An 18,348-nucleotide genomic window follows, 5' to 3' on the forward strand; every position below is an offset into this window, starting at 1 on the left:
GGGCCACGGGCCTAAGAGGCGCCGCCTGGGAACCCGGAGCCCCTGACGGGCTTGGGCGGCCGCCGGTGCCTGAAGCCTGGGCGTTCGGCGCGCCACTGCGGCGGCCGCTCCTCCCCGCTCTGGGCGCGCCGGGCCCCGGGCCTGGCCTAGCCGAGCGCCGCGCCCTCCCGACCGGGGCCACGCAGCCCGGCCCCAACCGCCCTCCGCCCGCCCGCTGTCTCTCGGAGCCGCCGCCGGCTCGGGCCCTGCCGCCGGGGTCACCCCTGGTAGGCTCTTGCCCGCTCCCAGCCGTCCGCTGCTCGATGGGTGGGGTACTTTTGAGCGTCCCCCCTGTTCCTTTTCTCAGCTCTTGACCGCAAGGACAGCGCCCGTGCCCTGCCGGTCCCCTCAGCCGCACGCACGCCGCCATCCACCTGCCTCCCCGCGGGGATGGCCCGCCGGTGACCGCCACCGCCGCGCGCCCCAGCTGCCCTCGTCCAGGCTGCGCTGCGTCGCCCCGCGCTCGACCCCCTCCCCTGTCCACGGCGTCCCGGCTCCCGGCGACGCCAAGAGGGCGAAGATGTGGCTGAAGCTGTTTTTCTTGCTCCTGTATTTCCTGGTTCTGTTCGTCCTGGCCAGGTTTTTTGAGGCCATTGTGTGGTATGAGACCGGCATCTTTGCTACCCAGCTGGTGGATCCAGTGGCATTGAGCTTCAAGAAGCTGAAGACCATTCTGGAGTGTCGAGGTTTGGGCTATTCCGGGTTGCCCGAGAAGAAAGATGTTCGGGAGCTGGTGGAGAAGTCAGGCAAGTGCTGGGCTCCCCGAGGTCGCCTCCACTGTCCTGGCTCTCCCCCCCCCCGCCCCCTCCGAATGAGGCGGCCCCCGGAATGGTCAAGCACACTGCTCCCGAGAGCTGTCCAGGTCTTCTTTGACCACGTTTTCTACGAATATGTAAATCCGGGTTTTGAAAAGGGGGCCTACTAGGTGTCTTGGTGTGTTTGTAAGGTTCTTTGGAAATGACAGTTTGAAAATGTAGGTTGTAAAAAAAGTGTTAAATTGATTTATTCCAGGATTCAAGAACGTCAGTTGAAATTGATTAAAATATAGGGAAAGGAAAAACTCCAAAATGTAACTGTATATAGCAGCATCTGCCTCCATAGTAAAAACAAGCTACCGGGAGGGTAAAACATCATTAAAATAATAACAAAGAGGCACGTGGACCTAAGATTTGCATGTAAATGATGTGTTGGCTAAGGTTTGCAAAGTGCAGATTTTCTCTTTATGCTTTAAATGAACTGAACATTTTGTGTGACTGCCGGCCTTCTTTGGAGTTCATATTTTCTTGCAGGATTGCAATTTTTATTTTTGAATTTTGAATGTATACCTTTCTTGTCATGTGTCACAGGCATCCCTGCGTCACGTAATGGGTTGAGGAAGAGAACTGATAAAAACGCTGAAAGAATATTTAATGCCTTAACAAATATATTTCCATTAGCCAACAAATTGGGGTTTAGGATTGGGTAGGGAAATACAGTTAATTTGATTCACTGCTGTACAAAGAAAAATGCCTCTTTGTTTAGGTAGTAATCCTGAGAGAGGCATGTAAGTTGAGAGAGGCATTCTGAATTGCTGTAGGAAGCGTTTGAAACTGCTGATTATCTTTTTCGTCGTTTCAGGAGTATCTCTCAGCTGGGCCTTTTACAAGATAATTTTCTTCCTTATTTAGTTCTGTCTAGACCTATAGTGTGATAGGCAAGAATGCAAACTACATCAGGCCAACACTTGTGGATTATAGCATGAGTTCCAGGACTCAGCTCACGGACGGGGTAGAGGGAAGGAATCCTTTCCAGAAGGGCCGCATTTTCCAGCTTGTGTATTTGTGTAGTCCTTGTTGGCTGCCTCTGTGCCGCCATTGGTTGTTGGGGGAGGGAAGTGGGTTGGCTAAAGTTATTACCTCATAGAGTTGTTTGAGCACACTTTTCCCCCTGTGAGCTTTATGTTAGGTATTTGCTGCCTTTTGAACTTGTAATTGTCATGTGGAATGTACAAGGAATCTACATATAGCCTGAAGAATAGACAGCTGAAGTATGATCCAGATCACATGTGTTACAGCATAACAACAAAAAGTCTTGGAATGGCGATTCGCCTGTAAACCCAAATGTTAGTTGTGGATGGCTTTGCTTCTGGAGTGGAATGGGGTTACTGAGTCACTACGTCATATTTACGGCAAAAGTTAAATAATGTGACGTGAGTGGTTTGGTTTTTATATTTTATGATACAGGATCCAAGTTTACACTGTAAACTTGTATATGAATGTGGGGTTTGTTCTGATAGGTAAATATTCTATCTCCCACTCACATAAAAAACCTTGTTGCTATTTTAGGCAGGCTGATGGCAAGTTCTGTCAATCTACTTCTAAATCTTTTGAGTCAGAACACATAAACCAGGCTGTTGAAAAATGCAGGCTTACATAAAATTACATGATTACTAGTTTGATTTTTTTCTGGATTGGTATAAATTGGTAATTTATTAACAGGCTATATGATGACTCCATTAGAGAGAGTATAAACTGTACTATAAGAGATAGGTTTTATGTCTTCACTCTTTGCTGATGAATGAATCTTGTATTCAGGTGCTATTCTTTTTTCCCATAGAATGAGCATATTATAATATGGCTATTTATGATATAAAATGAAATTAATCATTGAAGTTGGGAACATCGGATTTTTTTAAATCTTACCAAGTTTTTTGTTTTCTTCAGGTGACCTGATGGAGGGTGAACTCTATTCTGCTCTTAAGGAAGAAGAGGCATCTGAGTCAGTTTCTAGTACCAATTTCAGTGGTGAAATGCACTTCTATGAGCTTGTGGAAGACACAAAAGATGGCATCTGGCTTGTTCAGGTAGAAAGAGCAATAATACTTGAGCACCGTATTTCTACTAACTAGTATTTACCACTGACTGACACTTCTGTTGTGTCAGGCTTCCTAGGCAAAACTCAGTTCTCTTAGGGTTTTTCAAACCATAGTAATGAAAACCAGGGCAGGAGGTGCAGCTCATTTGGTAGCGCACTACTGTGTGTGATGATGCCTGACACCACTTAGACCAGGCGTGGTGGTGCACACCTGAAAAGCCAGCCAGCGTGCAGGAGGTGGAAGCAGGAGACCCAGAAGTTCAAGGTCTTCCTCAGCTGCTTAGTGAAATCAAGGCCACGTATTCAAGAATACGTGAGACCCTGTCTTTGAAAAACAGTAAAAATTCAAGAGCGGAATAGGAAAGAGTGGAGAAAGGGAATTGTTTTGAGAACCAGCAAAAAGAAATGTATATTAACACATGTGTTCCCTTTTTAAAAAAAATTTTAAATGATTTATTTATTTTTTTTTTTCCAGACAGGGTTTCTCTCTGTAGCTTTGGAACCTGTCCTGGAACTAGCTCTTGTAGACCAGGCTGGCCTCAAATCCACAGAGATCCGCCTGTCTCTGCCTCCCAAGTGCAGGGATTAAAGATATGCACCCTGCCACCTGGCTTTTTATTTTTATTTTATGTGCATTGGTGGTTTGCCTGCATGTCTTGTGAGGGTGTCAGATCCCCTGGAACTGGAACTACAGACAGTTGTGAGTTGCCATGTGGGTACTGGGAATTGAATCCAGGACCTTTGGAAGAGCCGCCACTGCCCTTAACTGCTGAACTATTTCTCCAGTTCCTTTTATTTAAAAGTGTGCACTATTTTTTATGATCTTTAACTCTAGTTTTGAGTTTATTAGTCCACAGCATTTTAATATGTAAGGGAAGAACACAAAGGCAAATAAATCTGTGCATTAGCAAAGTAACCCACTTTGAATGGCAGCTCTGCTAACCAGCCCCGAATCAACAGCTCAGCTAAGTAGACAACTTGACTGTACTGGGGAGCTGGGGAGCATGCATTATTTTGTTTATGATGATGAGATTGTTTTTATGATATCAAGACTGTGAGATTTGATTAGTATATTAGAAATTTCAAATTGTAAAGGGCTTTAAAAATTATCTTTTATGCTTTCCATGACATGGTTTAGGATAACTGGATGCACATTAATGTAACCATATAAATAGAATGTGATATTGAGCATGTAATGTTATCCTAAATGTTGCTTAGAAGAAAGCACCGTTATATTTTAAAATCTGCATTCACTTACAGTACACAACAAGTAGACTGGAGGCCTGAATGAGCATGAATGAAGAAGGTAGTGTGGATGGCTGAGACTCACAAGTCCTAGCCGGCTAACCCTTTCTGAAGCACTAAGATGGGACATGGTTTCTTCAAGTCCTGGGACTTGAACTAGACTCAGATCTCAGATCCTCTGATTTTTTTTCTCTTTTCAGACTGGATTTTATTTAGCCACCGACAGTTCATAGAGATCCCTCCCTTCTTCACTGCATTTGAGCTTTCACTTTGCTGTTGACAAATTCTGATTTAGGGTGCGAAAATGAAATTAGCTTCTTCATATTGCTTTCTGAGAACAAAGACTGCAAGGTTTGTTTTTAAAATAAGATTTGAATTCCGAAACCTTAATTGGAGGCCAGTGTTGTCATTGGCTTGCAGTATGATTGGAAATAGCTAGATTTTCTCTGTGTCTGGCCTCAAGTACATAGGCATTTAAAGAGGATGGAATGACGCTGCCATCCAGTGCACCGAAAAGGTGAGCTTTGGTAATTGTGGAGATTTCTCTGGAAGCCCCGGCTTTCCCTGTATAGCACATTCCTACTGCACTGACTTTTGCCTTCTCATAATCAGCAGAGGTGGAGCCTGAGAGGGTCCCCTTCACTGTGCAGTCAATTCTAGTTCACTTTTGTCTTACTTCATTAACTTAAGAAATACGATGAAAGAGTTGAGAACATAGCTCAGTGGTAGCACATGTGCTTAGCATGCAGGAAGCCCTGGATGTGATGTCCAATATTGAAAGAAAAAAAAAATCATCCATCTCTTTAAAGCTTTAAGAAAGTGTTATTCTATTTCTTCCCCCAGTACTTATTCCTAACAGGTCAAGGAAGATTTATCGGTTTTGATAATTTTAGATCTTTTAACAAGATAGAATTGAATAGCCAGTCCCATCACTATGTATTTATGGCCTAAATGCTTATCACTCACATGAATTGATTCTCTGCAAATGAATGGGGAAGAAGGCACTAGACACTTGTGGAACTCAGAAGAGTCATGACAGGGGCCTAGGAAATGCTTTGAAATCCAGGATCCGCCTGTAAATCAAGTGAATATCTGATTGACTAGTTAGCAATCTATTCTTCACTTTTAAGTTATCTTTTTTTAAAAAAAAGATTTATTTTTATTTCATATATATCGGTGTTTTGCCCATTTATATCTGGGCACCATGTGCATTTCTGATGTTCACAGAGGCCAGAAGAGGGTGTCAGAGCCCCTGGAGTTAGTGTTACAGATGGTTGTTAGCTGCCATGTGGTTGCTGGGAATCAACACAGGTAGAGCAGCCAATACTCTTACCCACAGACCTGTTTTTCCAGCCCCAATTATCTACTTTTTGATGTCTTACTGAAGATAAATATATATGGATTAAATTCCTTAGTATATGACAAAGTTAGCCCCTTTATTCAGTATAAATGGCTATGCAAGACCCTGTTCTAGGACATGGAGATACAGCAGGAAGATACCGAGGGCTATCTATGCTCAGACAGCTCACATTCCAGCTGTGAGAATCAGACACCAAATAAATTAATATTTAATACAACACCAGTAAGTTGAAAGTTATAAAAAGGAAAAGGAACAGGCTAAAGAGACAGAATAATGAGGAATTTTTTTTTACAAGGTGGCCATTATAGCTTCTAGTCTCTGCCTTGCCTTCTCCCAAAGTGTTTTAAAGGCATATTCACAGTTGAAAAGCACCTCCTAAGAACAATGGGATGTGTTTATATGGGTTCTTTATAAAGAAACAGGGCAATAGGACACAGTTCTCCAGCAGTCAAATCAAAGTTTGCACTAATTTCCAGTGTCTGACTTGTGTTTGTTGTGGCCAGTGACTGACGTCTGTCAGATGGCTCATCTGGTCTGTTAGGACAGCTGAGACCTGCCCTTGGCCCTGGGAGCTGACCTGCTAAGCTTATTGGCTGGGCACCTCCTGTAAGCTTCATAGTTATTTTTGGGTTTTGATTTCTTTAGTGTTTTAAACTATACTTAAAAAATTTAAAGTATCTTCTAGGAAGATAAAGAAAATGTTCTCTTGGTCGGTTGTCGTTCTTCTGCCAGGTCATATTAATCCAGTCTTTTGAAAGGACAGCTTTCAGGAATACGTTTTCTACAGCTTGAATTGCGGTTCTTTTTTGCTTCTGTCTTTGTTTTCTGTTGTTGTCGTCTGTTTTGAGGCAGGTTCCCACTTTGTAGTCCAAGCATTAGCAGCCTTCCTGCCTCATCTTTCTGAGTGCTGGATTACAGGTGTCAGCCATCATGTTAGTCTCCATGTTAGGTATTGTAAAAGACGCTTGTGTTTGTGTGTTTGTTTTTTTCCTTTTTTAATGAGGAGTATTCTCATAGACTGTACTGCGTTGACCCTGGCCACTTCTGTCTTCAGCTTGTTGAGCTCGATTCCATGTGCTTCCTCAATCCTCTTGCGTGTGTGGAGACTGGAACTGTATTGCTTTTCCTGTTGCTGGCCAGGATACCTGGTGGCAGCAGTGTAGGAAGGAAAGGTCTAGCTGGGTTCCCTGTGTGAGGATCTATCCATCATGGAGGGGAAGCATGGCAGCAGCAGTGTGGGAGGGAATGCCCACTGTGTGACCACAAAGGACTGCTTTGCAGAGTTGATTCTCCCTTCCTTTACGTGGATCTGGCAATCAAACTCAGGTCACCAGGCTTGCCAGACAAATGCTTTTACCCACTAAGCCATTTGATCCCGTCTTCTCCCACTTTTTAAAATTACATCTATCTTTTGTGGTGAGAAGCACTTACTGAGATCGAGGGCAATTTGTAGGAGTTGGTTCTCTCCTTCCACCAACCATCACAAGAACTAATTTTCATTTTTAAATGTAGCAAAATTATGTGACAGCTTTACCAATAATATGTACTGTGTAATGCGCACAGAATCAAGTCCTTTCTTTGTGGCACAGTTGGTACAAAGTTACAATTTCCTGCTTTGTCCCTAACCTAAATTCCTGTCTCTCATTAGCCATTTATTTCCCAATTTTGTGGATTCTTTGATTCTACAACTGGCTAGTCTTCTTGGCACCAAAATTAGAAGATGATTATTTTGTTTCAAAATGTTGCTGGTCAGAGACACAAATGGCAAAGACTTTTGAATGGAAGAGTTATATAGTGAGTGGCTTTTATGGAGTTGTTCTCTAACATTTTTATTTCTTTGTTTTGACTTTTGTCATGATTCAAAAAGGGATATAGCTGCTTGTTCCCTATTGGATGTCCCACTTAATGAGCTTAAAGTCACTGAAGCTGCACAGCAGTGAAAAAATTCTTTATGACTTAAAGAACTGGAAAGCTTTGGGCATTATTTACTGAAGTATTATGTTAATGCATTTCCTGTTTGGCTGGAACCTGATTTTAAACTTGTTTATCTTTGCTCTTAGATAAGAGTTTTGTTTAGGGCATTTCTAATTTATTCATCCTTTTATTGGGCTACTACAGAGCAAAATATAAGCATAGGCATAATACAGGCCAGCCACTTGTGTTTTATGTTGGTGAAAAAGTTTGTCTTTACCCATAATTTAAGCCAATGAGAATAGTACACTTGATTTTAGCCAGAAATTAGAGAAATGGTAACAGGGTGAATACTTAAAAATTAGTTAATTAAAATGCTATTCAGTTTTAGCTTTTGTCCATCACTGACCCTTCTTTAAAGTTAATGTATGCAAAACTTTCAGTTGACTAACATAACTGTATAGGATTTTAGCAAAGTAATTTCTAATTGTATAGCTGTAGTGACAGAGTTATATAAAATGATTTCATTAAAAGCTTAGATGACTTACATTTTTGTATTGCTCTCTCAGTTGGGGATCCTTAAACACTTCCAGAGCAGATGCTAGAACAGATTGCTGAGTAAATAAGGCCCCAGGGTTGAACATTGTCATGTAGCTCATCAGCTGTGTTCCCAACTCAACTCACTCACTCCTGCTTTCCCTGCCAGAGCCTAGATGTGTCCGGGAACAGCCCTCTCTCACTCCTAACACAAGAATGCCTGTCATGAGTCTACACGGTACTTCCACAGTGAGCAACTGGGTCTTCTCTCAAAGCTGCCCGGAGACTTAGAGCCGTGCTACATTGACAGAAGCAAGCTCTCAGCTCCTTGGAGTAATGTTGTTGCCAACACAGGCTTAAAGTGCCTCAGTTATTTTATAGCTTTAGTCAAGAAATGGAAAAATGTTCGGGAAAGAGAGTTATTTTAAAAGGGAGAGAAAAGGAGGAGCAGAGAAAAAGGGGAGTGCAAAATCCAGAGAGTAAGAGAGAACACAAAGAACAAGAGAGTATACTTTAGACTCACAGAGACCTACCTGTCTGTCTCCTGAGAAATCTGAAAATTACATTCCGGGGTCAAGAGAACTACTATTCACTCTTGAGAAGTGTAAGGAAAGAAAATAACACTTGCCTTTGGCTGGGTATGCAACTGAGTGTGGAACATTTGCCTGGTATGTCCTTAGTGTCCTATGTTCCACCTCCTGAACCCAACACACACACACACACACACAAGGAATCAGGAAGTAGGCACACTATGCCTGACTGCTCTGATTCACCAGGTAAACCTTTGCATATAGCTTTGGACCAGAGAAAAGGTAAATATTAAATATCATCTTAGGTAATGTGATTAACCTGAACCTCCTTAAAATGCCCATGTCCTCAGTCATCTAAGAATGGGTGAACTCATCTCTCCCTCAGTAAGACCATCTATTTTCATTAAAAACACTATCAAACCATTTGCTTAATTCTCTAATATGTATGCGTATTGAGTATCAAATGTATGTTATATAATGTTACATTTACATGTACATTTCCATAGGGTTAGAACAGCAGTGTCCATGACATTGTGGAGGTACTGGAGTGATCTGGTAGCACAGAAAGGAGACTTCCATTTTCACTTCATGTGCCCTCAGCCTGTGATGCCCCTGACACTTTAGACTTCCCAGGAGAAAGGCCACATTTTAGGTAGCTGTACCACCCCTTGTCTCTCCCAGGGAGTTGACTGCTGGTACTCAGTTCAAACATATGCCTGGAGTTTCACTTCCTGGAGGATTTTTGATTATGGAATTGGTTCTTCCTGCCAGAAAGATTAGAGGTCCCAGAGTATTGTGTTGTAATATTAAATTGAGTAGTGTTAGTAAAGATGGCATTTATGAAAACAGCTTAGGCCTATATATATGCTGTACTTAAATTTAGATGTCTCATAAAAACTTTAGATTTTTTTTGGTTTTCCAATTAATTGTATTTTCTTTTATATTTAAAAATTTTTATTGCTATCTTCAGTGAGACTCTGCCTCCATTAAGTCAGGAAGATCAAAGGATAAAGAGAAGAGATACTAACTACTAAATTGACATAAATAGAGAAGCTATTAATGTTTTGAAAGTCAATTTAGATTTTTTTCCTTTCTTTAAAAAACAATCTCTTTCTCTGAGACCTAATTGTGTTTGAGGAGTATTTACACAGTTGTTGTAGAAGTTTATGATTGTCAAGTTCATTATGATCGTTCCTTTTCCTAGAGCCTTTCAGAGTTGCTGAGGGAAAAGTCCTAAAAGTAGCATTGATCTAGTCAAAGCATAGTTAAATAGAAAACATGTTTGATTCTTGGCTATAAAAGTAAACTTGGAAAAATGTGAAGTTTGAACTGGTTAAGTCCACATATGATAATTTTTATAAGCTTTATTTGTTTCTTTAAAACATTATTTTCAAGGAGAAATTGATTTCAGGGCCATTTTCTATCTGTGTAACATAATCCTAGAGACTAGGTCACGTGGTAGAGAATATGGCTAGATTTTTCAAAAGTTTTTGACTCCTATTACTCCTAGAGCTTGGGGTTTAACACCCTGCACTTGTGTATTTTTCTAGTTGGACAGTTTTAGCTCTGTAAGTGAGAGCCAGTAAGGTGGCTCAGCAGGTAAAGGTGCTTGCTGCAGGAGCCTGCTGACCTGAGTCCTGTCCTCAGGACCAGCACAGCAGGAGAGAGCTGACTGCAGAGAGCTGTGCTCTGCTCTCCACACGGGTGCTGTAGCACTCACGCTATATACACTAATAACAGTAAATTAAAATTTAAAGGGAATTGTAGTAACAATGAAGTAATTCAGTTAAACCAGAACTAGAAAGAGGATTTTTGCTGTAGATATGAATGATTGGGTTTAGCTAATTAAATTTCACTTTTTCCCCTTTCTTTCTTTTTTGGGAAATAGGTCATAGCAAATGACAGAAGTCCTTTGGTGGGAAAAATCCACTGGGAGAAAATGGTAAAAAAGGTGTCAAGATTTGGAATACGAACAGGCACTTTTAACTGTTCTAGTGATCCCAGGTAAGTGGATTGGAATCTTTCTTGCTTAATAAAGACAATACTACCAGAAACCCACCTGAACAGAAAACTAATTTTATGTTTAGTGTACAGCTAGTTACTAAGATGTCTGTAGTTTTGCATAAGCTGCTGTTTGTTGACTTTCTGAGCGATCCCTTAAAATGGTCTGTAGACCTTTTGTTTCAGTATCCTCTTGCAGATAGATGGTGTGGGTGACATCACTGTTCTCATCTGCAGCTCAGACTGACTTTGAACTCACTGTAGCCCTTCCTCAGTCAAGGGCTGGAATTGCAGGCATACACTACCACTTTCGTACTTCTGACCTCGAGTTTGCATTTCCTTAGTCACTTTCCTTCTCTTCTACAACTGTCCCTAGGCATGCCCTTCTCCCTAATGTCAAAGTCAGACTTAGCATTCTATTTACTCAAACATATACTTTCTAACTTTTCTACCCTTCACTGTTTTCTTTTTCTTCACATTTTCTTAGATGAGATGGTTTGGTTTGTTATCATCTTCAATATTCAGTGTACTACATTCATTTTTGTCCTGTTATTCCATTTTTTAAATTTACAAAATTTAGATTATATATGTCTGTATAGAGGAACATATATGGGTATAGAGGAACGTGTGTGTGTGTGTGTGTGTGTGTGTGTGTGTGTGTGTGTAGAGGAACATGTATGAGTGCAGGTGCTGTTGGTGTTCAAAAGATGGTGTAGGATCTCCTGAGTCTGAAGTAATAGGCAGCTGTGGGCCACACTGTGTGGGCACTGGTAAAAAAAAAAAAAATCAAAATTTTTTATATAGCCAAAAGAAGTGACTAATAAATTGGGCAAAGTGGTACATACCACTGTATTCCCATTGGAAGGTAGAAACAGGAGAATCTCAAGTTCTAAGCCAACCTGTGTAGTGAAATACTGTTGGAAAAAACAACAAAATTGAAGAATGTTTTTGTGATAGTATCAGTGAATTTATTCTGACCTTTAAAATGTTCTTTTTGAATTGGATGTAAAGGGTTTTATGCTGATACATGGTAATATAAGATTCTTAAAACAATATATGCATATAGTCTGGTCTTTATTTGGATACCTTTAGATTAGTATTTAGAAAAATGAATATTAGTAACCTAGTATTTATAAGTGTTAGAAATTATTACCCAAACTTGGAAAATATGATTTAATTTTAAAGTTGTGACATAGGGAATATTTTTCTGTTGGGTACTCTTACGTTCTCTTCGGAATAACAAAACTTAAAAATATGAGTTCTGAACTGAAAAGAAAATATAAAAGGAAGAAATGAATCAACTAAAACCTTGCCTGCTCTACAAAGAAAGACTCTGTGTCATAAAGATTATCATTTGATATATGACACAAATCAGAAATGAATGTAGTTATAGGAGAAAAGATAAAAATAATGACCAAGTGTAGAGATGTGGGACTGGAGAGATGGTTCGGTCGTTAACATTTTTCTGCTCTTGCAGAGGACCTGGAGTCAGTTCCCAGCACCTAGATAGCTTACAGCTATCTGTCTCTAATGCCAGGGGCTCTGATATATTGTGCACACATGATACACATAAACTCACACACACACATAAAAATAAAGGCAGATTGTAATGAACAGAAATGTGTCATCACAAGTATCTTGCACTGAAAGCTCCTTAGATAATATCTGAAGGAGGCCGTCATCTACCTGCATTTTACCTACTCTGTGCTTTTGGCCAGGGCAAAAACAGATTCTAACCATTGAACTATTTTACATTGTATAAATATATAGTTAAGGGGTAGAAATACGTCTAAGGCAGGTTGTTTTTTAAACCATTTCATGTTGATGGAGTCTGCATTGTAAGGGAGTGAATCAAGGAGAAGGAAGCTGAGAGTCAGGATCCGTGATTCAGAGTTACTGAGATTGCTTCCCAGAGTCCTCAGCGGCCTGCTCTTTGAAAGTCAACATAGCATCTTCATTTATCTTTCATTAGACCACAGTGTTCCTAAGATTAATTAGTCATTTTACCATTATAGAGCATAGGCCACACAACTAGACTTTCCTCTCTGATCCTGTGAATGTGTAACATACTCATTTAACCCTAATAAATATGAACATGTACTTAGTAAATAAAATGAGCATCTATGACTTTTGTCAGTTTTCTGAGTAGCAGCATAAGAAACCAAGTGGAACCTGTTTTTAAGTCTAATGAAGCATAGCCATGTGGTAGTTTTTTTTTTTGGTTTTTTGAGTCAGGGTTTCTCTGTGGTTTTGGAGCCTGTTCTGGAACTAGCTCTTGTAGACCAGGCTGGTCTCGAACTCACAGAGATCCTCCTGCCTCTGCCTCCCAAGTGCTGGGATTAAAGGCATACTCTATCACCGCCCGGCTTATGTGGTAGATTTTTTAAAAAATCCTTTATCAAGATAAATTTTGTGTATCATAAAGTTCCACGTGGCAAGTTTGGAGCAAGGAAGGTGTTATTTAAAAAAAAGGAGGAGGAAAATGTTTCCAGTTATCATCTATCCACAGTCATGCAGCAGCTGTTTCCTTTTTAGTACTTCTCATCACCTAGTTTTCAGAAGGGACAAATATCCTAACAAGAACTTGTTGGGTACCAAAAGGAGTCGAGTCCCCTGCATCTACAGAAAACTTAACCAAGTGCTGATTGCAGTTATGCTCTTCTGTGGTCACTGCACTGGTGGACGAGGCTCGTTCTTGGGCCACATCTCTTTGTCTGTATACTGTCTTTGCTTCTTAAATGTTAAACCTTTTCTTCGAGTCTTCATTAAAGAGAGAAGAAAGTTACCTATGGAACTTGGAGTAACTCTCTTGGATTGGCTTATGGAAAGATCAGTCACTCTGTAGTCGATAGTGCTGCTGCTCTGTGGGCATCAGGCCGTGTGGTAGTACTTACGAGAAATCACATGGTGGGGTTTCTTTCTACACCACCTCAGGCACCCAGCTTGTAGGAGCATTCATCCTTCTCTGTCTCTACTTAATGTCCAACCTCTTTCAAGGCTTATTTCATTTCCCAAACCTTTCTTGAGATCTTTCCGTGCTCAAACCCCTGCTGATATCCCTTTTCTTTGATCTTTCATATTGGTTTTGCATCCTTTACAGGATTTTTAAAATTCTGTATGAACAGAAATTACTTTCCATTATCTTTGGTTCTTATTATGTAATGAGTAGCACATAAGAGATGCTAAAGTATTTACTGATTCTTCTATTTTGTACAACCTTTTCTTTTCCTAGAAAGATATTCAGAGCAGACTATAGTAAACTAGCTTGTTCTGACACAATTACCAAATATTGGTCTCTCTGGTTATTTGAAGGTTATCTGAGAAGAGGGTAAAAGGGGACTTTTCAGGCCCTAAAGAAACTGTTAGGATGTAAGTTGTGCAGTAGCCCAGCTGTTGACTACAGTTTACTCTCTTACAGGTACTGCAGGAGAAGAGGCTGGGTTCGTTCCACCCTCATTATGTCTGTCCCACAGACAAGTACATCTAAAGGAAAAGTCATGCTTAAAGAGTATAGTGGACGCAAGATTGAAGTAGAACACATTTTTAAATGGATAACTGCCCATGCAGCTTCTCGAATCAAAACTATATATAGTGTTGAACATTTGAAAGAAGAATGGAATAAAAGTGATCAGTACTGGATAAAAATATACCTATTTGCAAAGCTTGACCAACCACCAGCTTTCTTCTCTGCATTAAGTATAAAATTTACTGGAAGAGTTGAGTTTATTTTTGTTAATGTGGAAAATTGGGACAACAAGAGTTATATGACAGATATTGGTGTTTATAACATGCCATCATACATACTTCGAACTCCTGAAGGAATTTACAGATACGGTAACCACACAGGTGAATTTATATCCCTCCAGGCCATGGATTCATTTTTGCGCTCATTACAACCTGAAGTAAATGATCTGTTTGTTTTGAGTTTGGTTCTAGTTAATCTTATGGCTTGGATGGACTTATTTATTACACAAGGAGCAACCATCAAGCGGTTTGTGGTTCTCATAAGCACTTTAGGGACATACAATTCCCTATTAATTATTTCCTGGCTACCTGTGTTGGGCTTTCTACAGCTCCCTTACTTAGATAGCTTTTATGAATATAGCTTAAGATTATTGCGATACTCTAATACAACCACACTGGCTTCATGGGTAAGGGCAGACTGGATGTTTTACTCTTCACACCCAGCCCTGTTTCTCAGTACGTACCTTGGACATGGTTTGCTAATTGATTACTTTGAGAAGAAGAGACGGCGCAGCAACAATGATGAAGTTAATGCGAATAATTTGGAATGGTTATCAAGTCTGTGGGACTGGTACACCAGCTACCTCTTCCACCCGATTGCTTCTCTTCAGAACTTTCCTGTAGACTCTGACTGGGACGAAGACCCTGACTTATTCTTGGAACGGTTAGCTTTCCCTGACCTTTGGCTTCATCCTCTGATACCAACTGATTATATTAAAAACTTACCAATGTGGCAGTTTAAATGTCTTGGGGTACAGTCTGAAGAAGAAATGTCCGAGAGTTCTCAGGACACTGAAAATGACTCAGATAGTGACAACGTGGACACTTTTAGTAGTAAGAATGTATGTGAAGATAGACAAAGCATGGTTCACTGTGATGCTGGGGCTTGTTCATGTGCCAATAAATATTGTCAGACCAGCCCGTGTGAAAGGAAGGGGAGGTCATATGGATCACATAACACTAATGAAGATATGGAACCGGACTGGTTAACTTGGCCTGCTGGTACACTGCACTGTACTGAATGTGTTGTTTGCCTTGAGAATTTTGAAAATGGATGTTTGCTAATGGGGTTACCTTGTGGTCATGTATTTCATCAGAATTGCATTGTTATGTGGTTGGCTGGGGGCCGACACTGTTGCCCTGTTTGCCGTTGGCCTTCGTATAAGAAAAAGCAGCCATATGCACAACAGTTGTTGTCAAATGATGTCCCATCGTAACCATGTGCAATTTGTCTTTAATAAGCTTTGAGTATCTTACAGCTTGCCTTTTTAATGTTAGTCACAAGTTTTGTGGTTTGAAGTTTAGTTTAATGTTAGTGCAGTGACAGGAAGTACACATTATGCTGATGTTGATGGCAGAGTTGATCTGGTTGCCTGTGTGTCAGTTGAATGCATACTAAACTGTAAAATTTATTTCCAGCATTGGAAATTCAGAAGTTAATGTTTTTTGTAAGCACAAAAGAAGTATAGTAGAAATTTATCCTAGGAAGACTTTACAAGGCAGAGTCAAATCTAGTGGGACTGAGCTGGTTTCTTATTCTAAATGTTTTCTCCCTTTTTACAATCTTTGTCCAGCACCTCTTGGTTAAATAATGTATGCTCTGAGACATGAAATTAAAGCAGATCTATGAAATAAATTATTTTAAAACCAGAAGGTTATAGGTTTTCCAGTGTTAAGCTGTGGTACGGCGACTGCTTTTTGTAGGTGTGTTGCTGGTGTGTTAATTCCGCGGGGAAGGAGAGGGCAGGAATCCTGCTGCTGCCACTGGCTGTGAGTAGTGGAATCCTCACCACTAGGCAGCTTTGACAGGAAAGCATGTCCTAGGGTTTTTAAATAAGTGTTACAATTTGTTATTTAGCATATTCATCTAAATAAAAGCAACTATGGCTTATTAGTCATACGAGGACTAGCTTGTATGTTTAACTGACTATTTAAAAAAGTTTCAGTGCTAGAGAAAAGCTGAGATTATAGATAATATAATAAATATCCATTTCTCCTTAATGCCCCATATTTGTATTTTATTACATCTACTTTATCACTTTTTTATTACAATTTTAATATTTTTCCTTTTTCCCTCCGAACCTGTTGAAAATAAACTGAATCATCGTGCTGCTTTAGCCCTGATCTGTCACCGTATGTCCCCTATAAGTAAGGGCTTTCTCTGCAGACACCACATCACTGTCACCCCTGAAATATAATACTGACTCAGTAACATCTGATACATGACCTTTGTTCCCTATATCTTTTATGTTTCATCTTTCTTGTGACTGTAGCGAAGAATCATTTATTGGGTTTGGTCTCCTCTCCTTTCATCCTGTCCTCTGGAGAAACTGCTGTCCTTTGGTTTTTGTTATTTTGTGTGGTGCTAAGGCTTGAACTCAGGACCTCGGCATAATAGGCAAGTACCCTCTTTATTTTTTAATTTTGAGATAAGTCCCACTAGGTTTCCTGGGCTACTCTCGAACTCAGTGCACTCAATCTTCCTGCCTTGGCCTCTGGAGTAGCTAAGATTACAGGCTTGTCCCACAGGGCTGGCACCCTTTCTGATACTGATGTTGGAAAGGTACAAATGAACAGCTTTGCACAGCGTTCCTCATTCTCTTTCATGGTAGCTGTGAGTGTTGCCCGTGTACACATCAGGATGCATGTGGTACAGCTTTATTGTTGGTGATGCTAAATTTGTGTGAAGTGCTATCTGCCAAGTCTCCTTTGTGGGACACTTTCTCTCTCTGTAGTTTAAGAAGCAACCTGTGAGTATACGATCCTTGTCCCAGGTGCTTAAACAGCCAGTGACGATTATCTGAATCAGTTATCAAACAGTTGCCATGTGGGCACTTTATAATTTCACCTTAATGCTACATTTATTAACTAGAGGTGTGTGTGTGTGTGTGTGAGAGAGAGAGACAGACAGACAGACACACAGAGACAGACAGAGATGGGGAGTGGGGAACAGAGAGAGCAAGACTTTCCATTTTTCTTCCATGTTTTGAATATCACTGAACTCAGGGTTTTTGTTTTCAGTGTATTAAAACCTCAGGTGTTAGAAGAATGCCTAGTGGTTGTGCGCACTGGCTGCTCTTACAGGAGTCCTGGGTTCAGTTCCTAGCATCCATGTGGCAGTTCACCACTTCTATCCGTAACTACTGTTTCAGGGGATTCAGTTCCTTCCTGCCTCTGCAGGCAATGAGTGTAATGGTACACAAGCAAAGCCGCCCACACGCATACTTAAAAAACATTTTTGGTGCTCAAACAATGTTTCTCTCTCTCTTCCCAGAAGTCCCACCTATACCTCCCGCCTAGCTATTGGCCATTCTGCTTTTTATTACACCAATTTACACTAATACATCTTCACAATAGGCACCTCTAAAATCCTTAGTTAACTTCAATCCAAATGGCAAGGAAAAAAAAAAAACTCATACTAAATTGTTCCCAGTACTAACATCTTTTTATGATAAATTGTGCCTTACTTTCAAATACTAATAGAAAATAGATGCTTTCCCACTGTTTGTGGGATTATGTCATGATAAATCCATCATAAATTGAAAGTATCACAAGTAAAAGTTGGATTTCCAAGTCTAAACTACCAACACAGTACACTGTAGAAGAATAGTTGTCTCCCCTTCAAGACCCTTTGACTGGCAGTTCCAGCTAGATGCCCCATCCAGAATACCTTACTTTTCTAGGTTAGGAAATGCTCAAAATTTCAACTCATTTCTCTAAAGAGATAGACTTCTTTTTCATTGTCATAAAAATCAAGAAATCAAACATCATAAATAGGGATCTGGGGCCATAGCTCAGTCAGGAAAGTGCTTGCCTAGATAGAATTCATGAAGCCCTTAGTTGATCCCCAGCATCATATAAATTGGGCATGGTATAATCCCAGCACTCAGAGGTGGAGTCAGGAGCCTAGTGGCATCCTTAGCTACATAGCAAGTTCAAGGCTTGAGCAACGTGAAAAGTCTGAAAAATCAAGAGTAGGCAGCTACCTAGTAGTAAGACCTAGTAGCTATGGAATTTGTATTTCATAAATTTGAGAATTTAAAGTAGCAGCAGCCAGTACTGTATGCTACTTGTAGTAATAGGGGCAGCGGCAGGGCTGCGTCCCCAACACCCCGGCCGCCTGCCCGG

The 18,348-nt window shown here is 40.5% G+C and overlaps 1 protein-coding gene across 1 annotated transcript; it reads left to right on the top strand.

The window, feature by feature from the left end:
* The first annotated feature begins 550 nt into the window (after positions 1 to 550).
* On the top strand, positions 551 to 15,873 carry Rnf103 (ring finger protein 103). The gene is made up of 4 exons (XM_041680014.1): positions 551 to 785; positions 2,742 to 2,881; positions 10,364 to 10,479; positions 13,895 to 15,873. Exons 1-4 carry the CDS (start codon positions 560 to 562, stop codon positions 15,435 to 15,437), a joined length of 2,025 nt encoding a protein of 674 aa, XP_041535948.1. The 5' UTR covers positions 551 to 559; the 3' UTR covers positions 15,438 to 15,873.
* The last annotated feature ends 2,475 nt before the right edge of the window (positions 15,874 to 18,348 follow it).

This window comes from Microtus oregoni, unplaced genomic scaffold (assembly GCF_018167655.1).
Source record: "Microtus oregoni isolate MIOR12 unplaced genomic scaffold, Mior012 000002F_ref0000024, whole genome shotgun sequence".
Taxonomy (NCBI): domain Eukaryota; kingdom Metazoa; phylum Chordata; class Mammalia; order Rodentia; family Cricetidae; genus Microtus; species Microtus oregoni.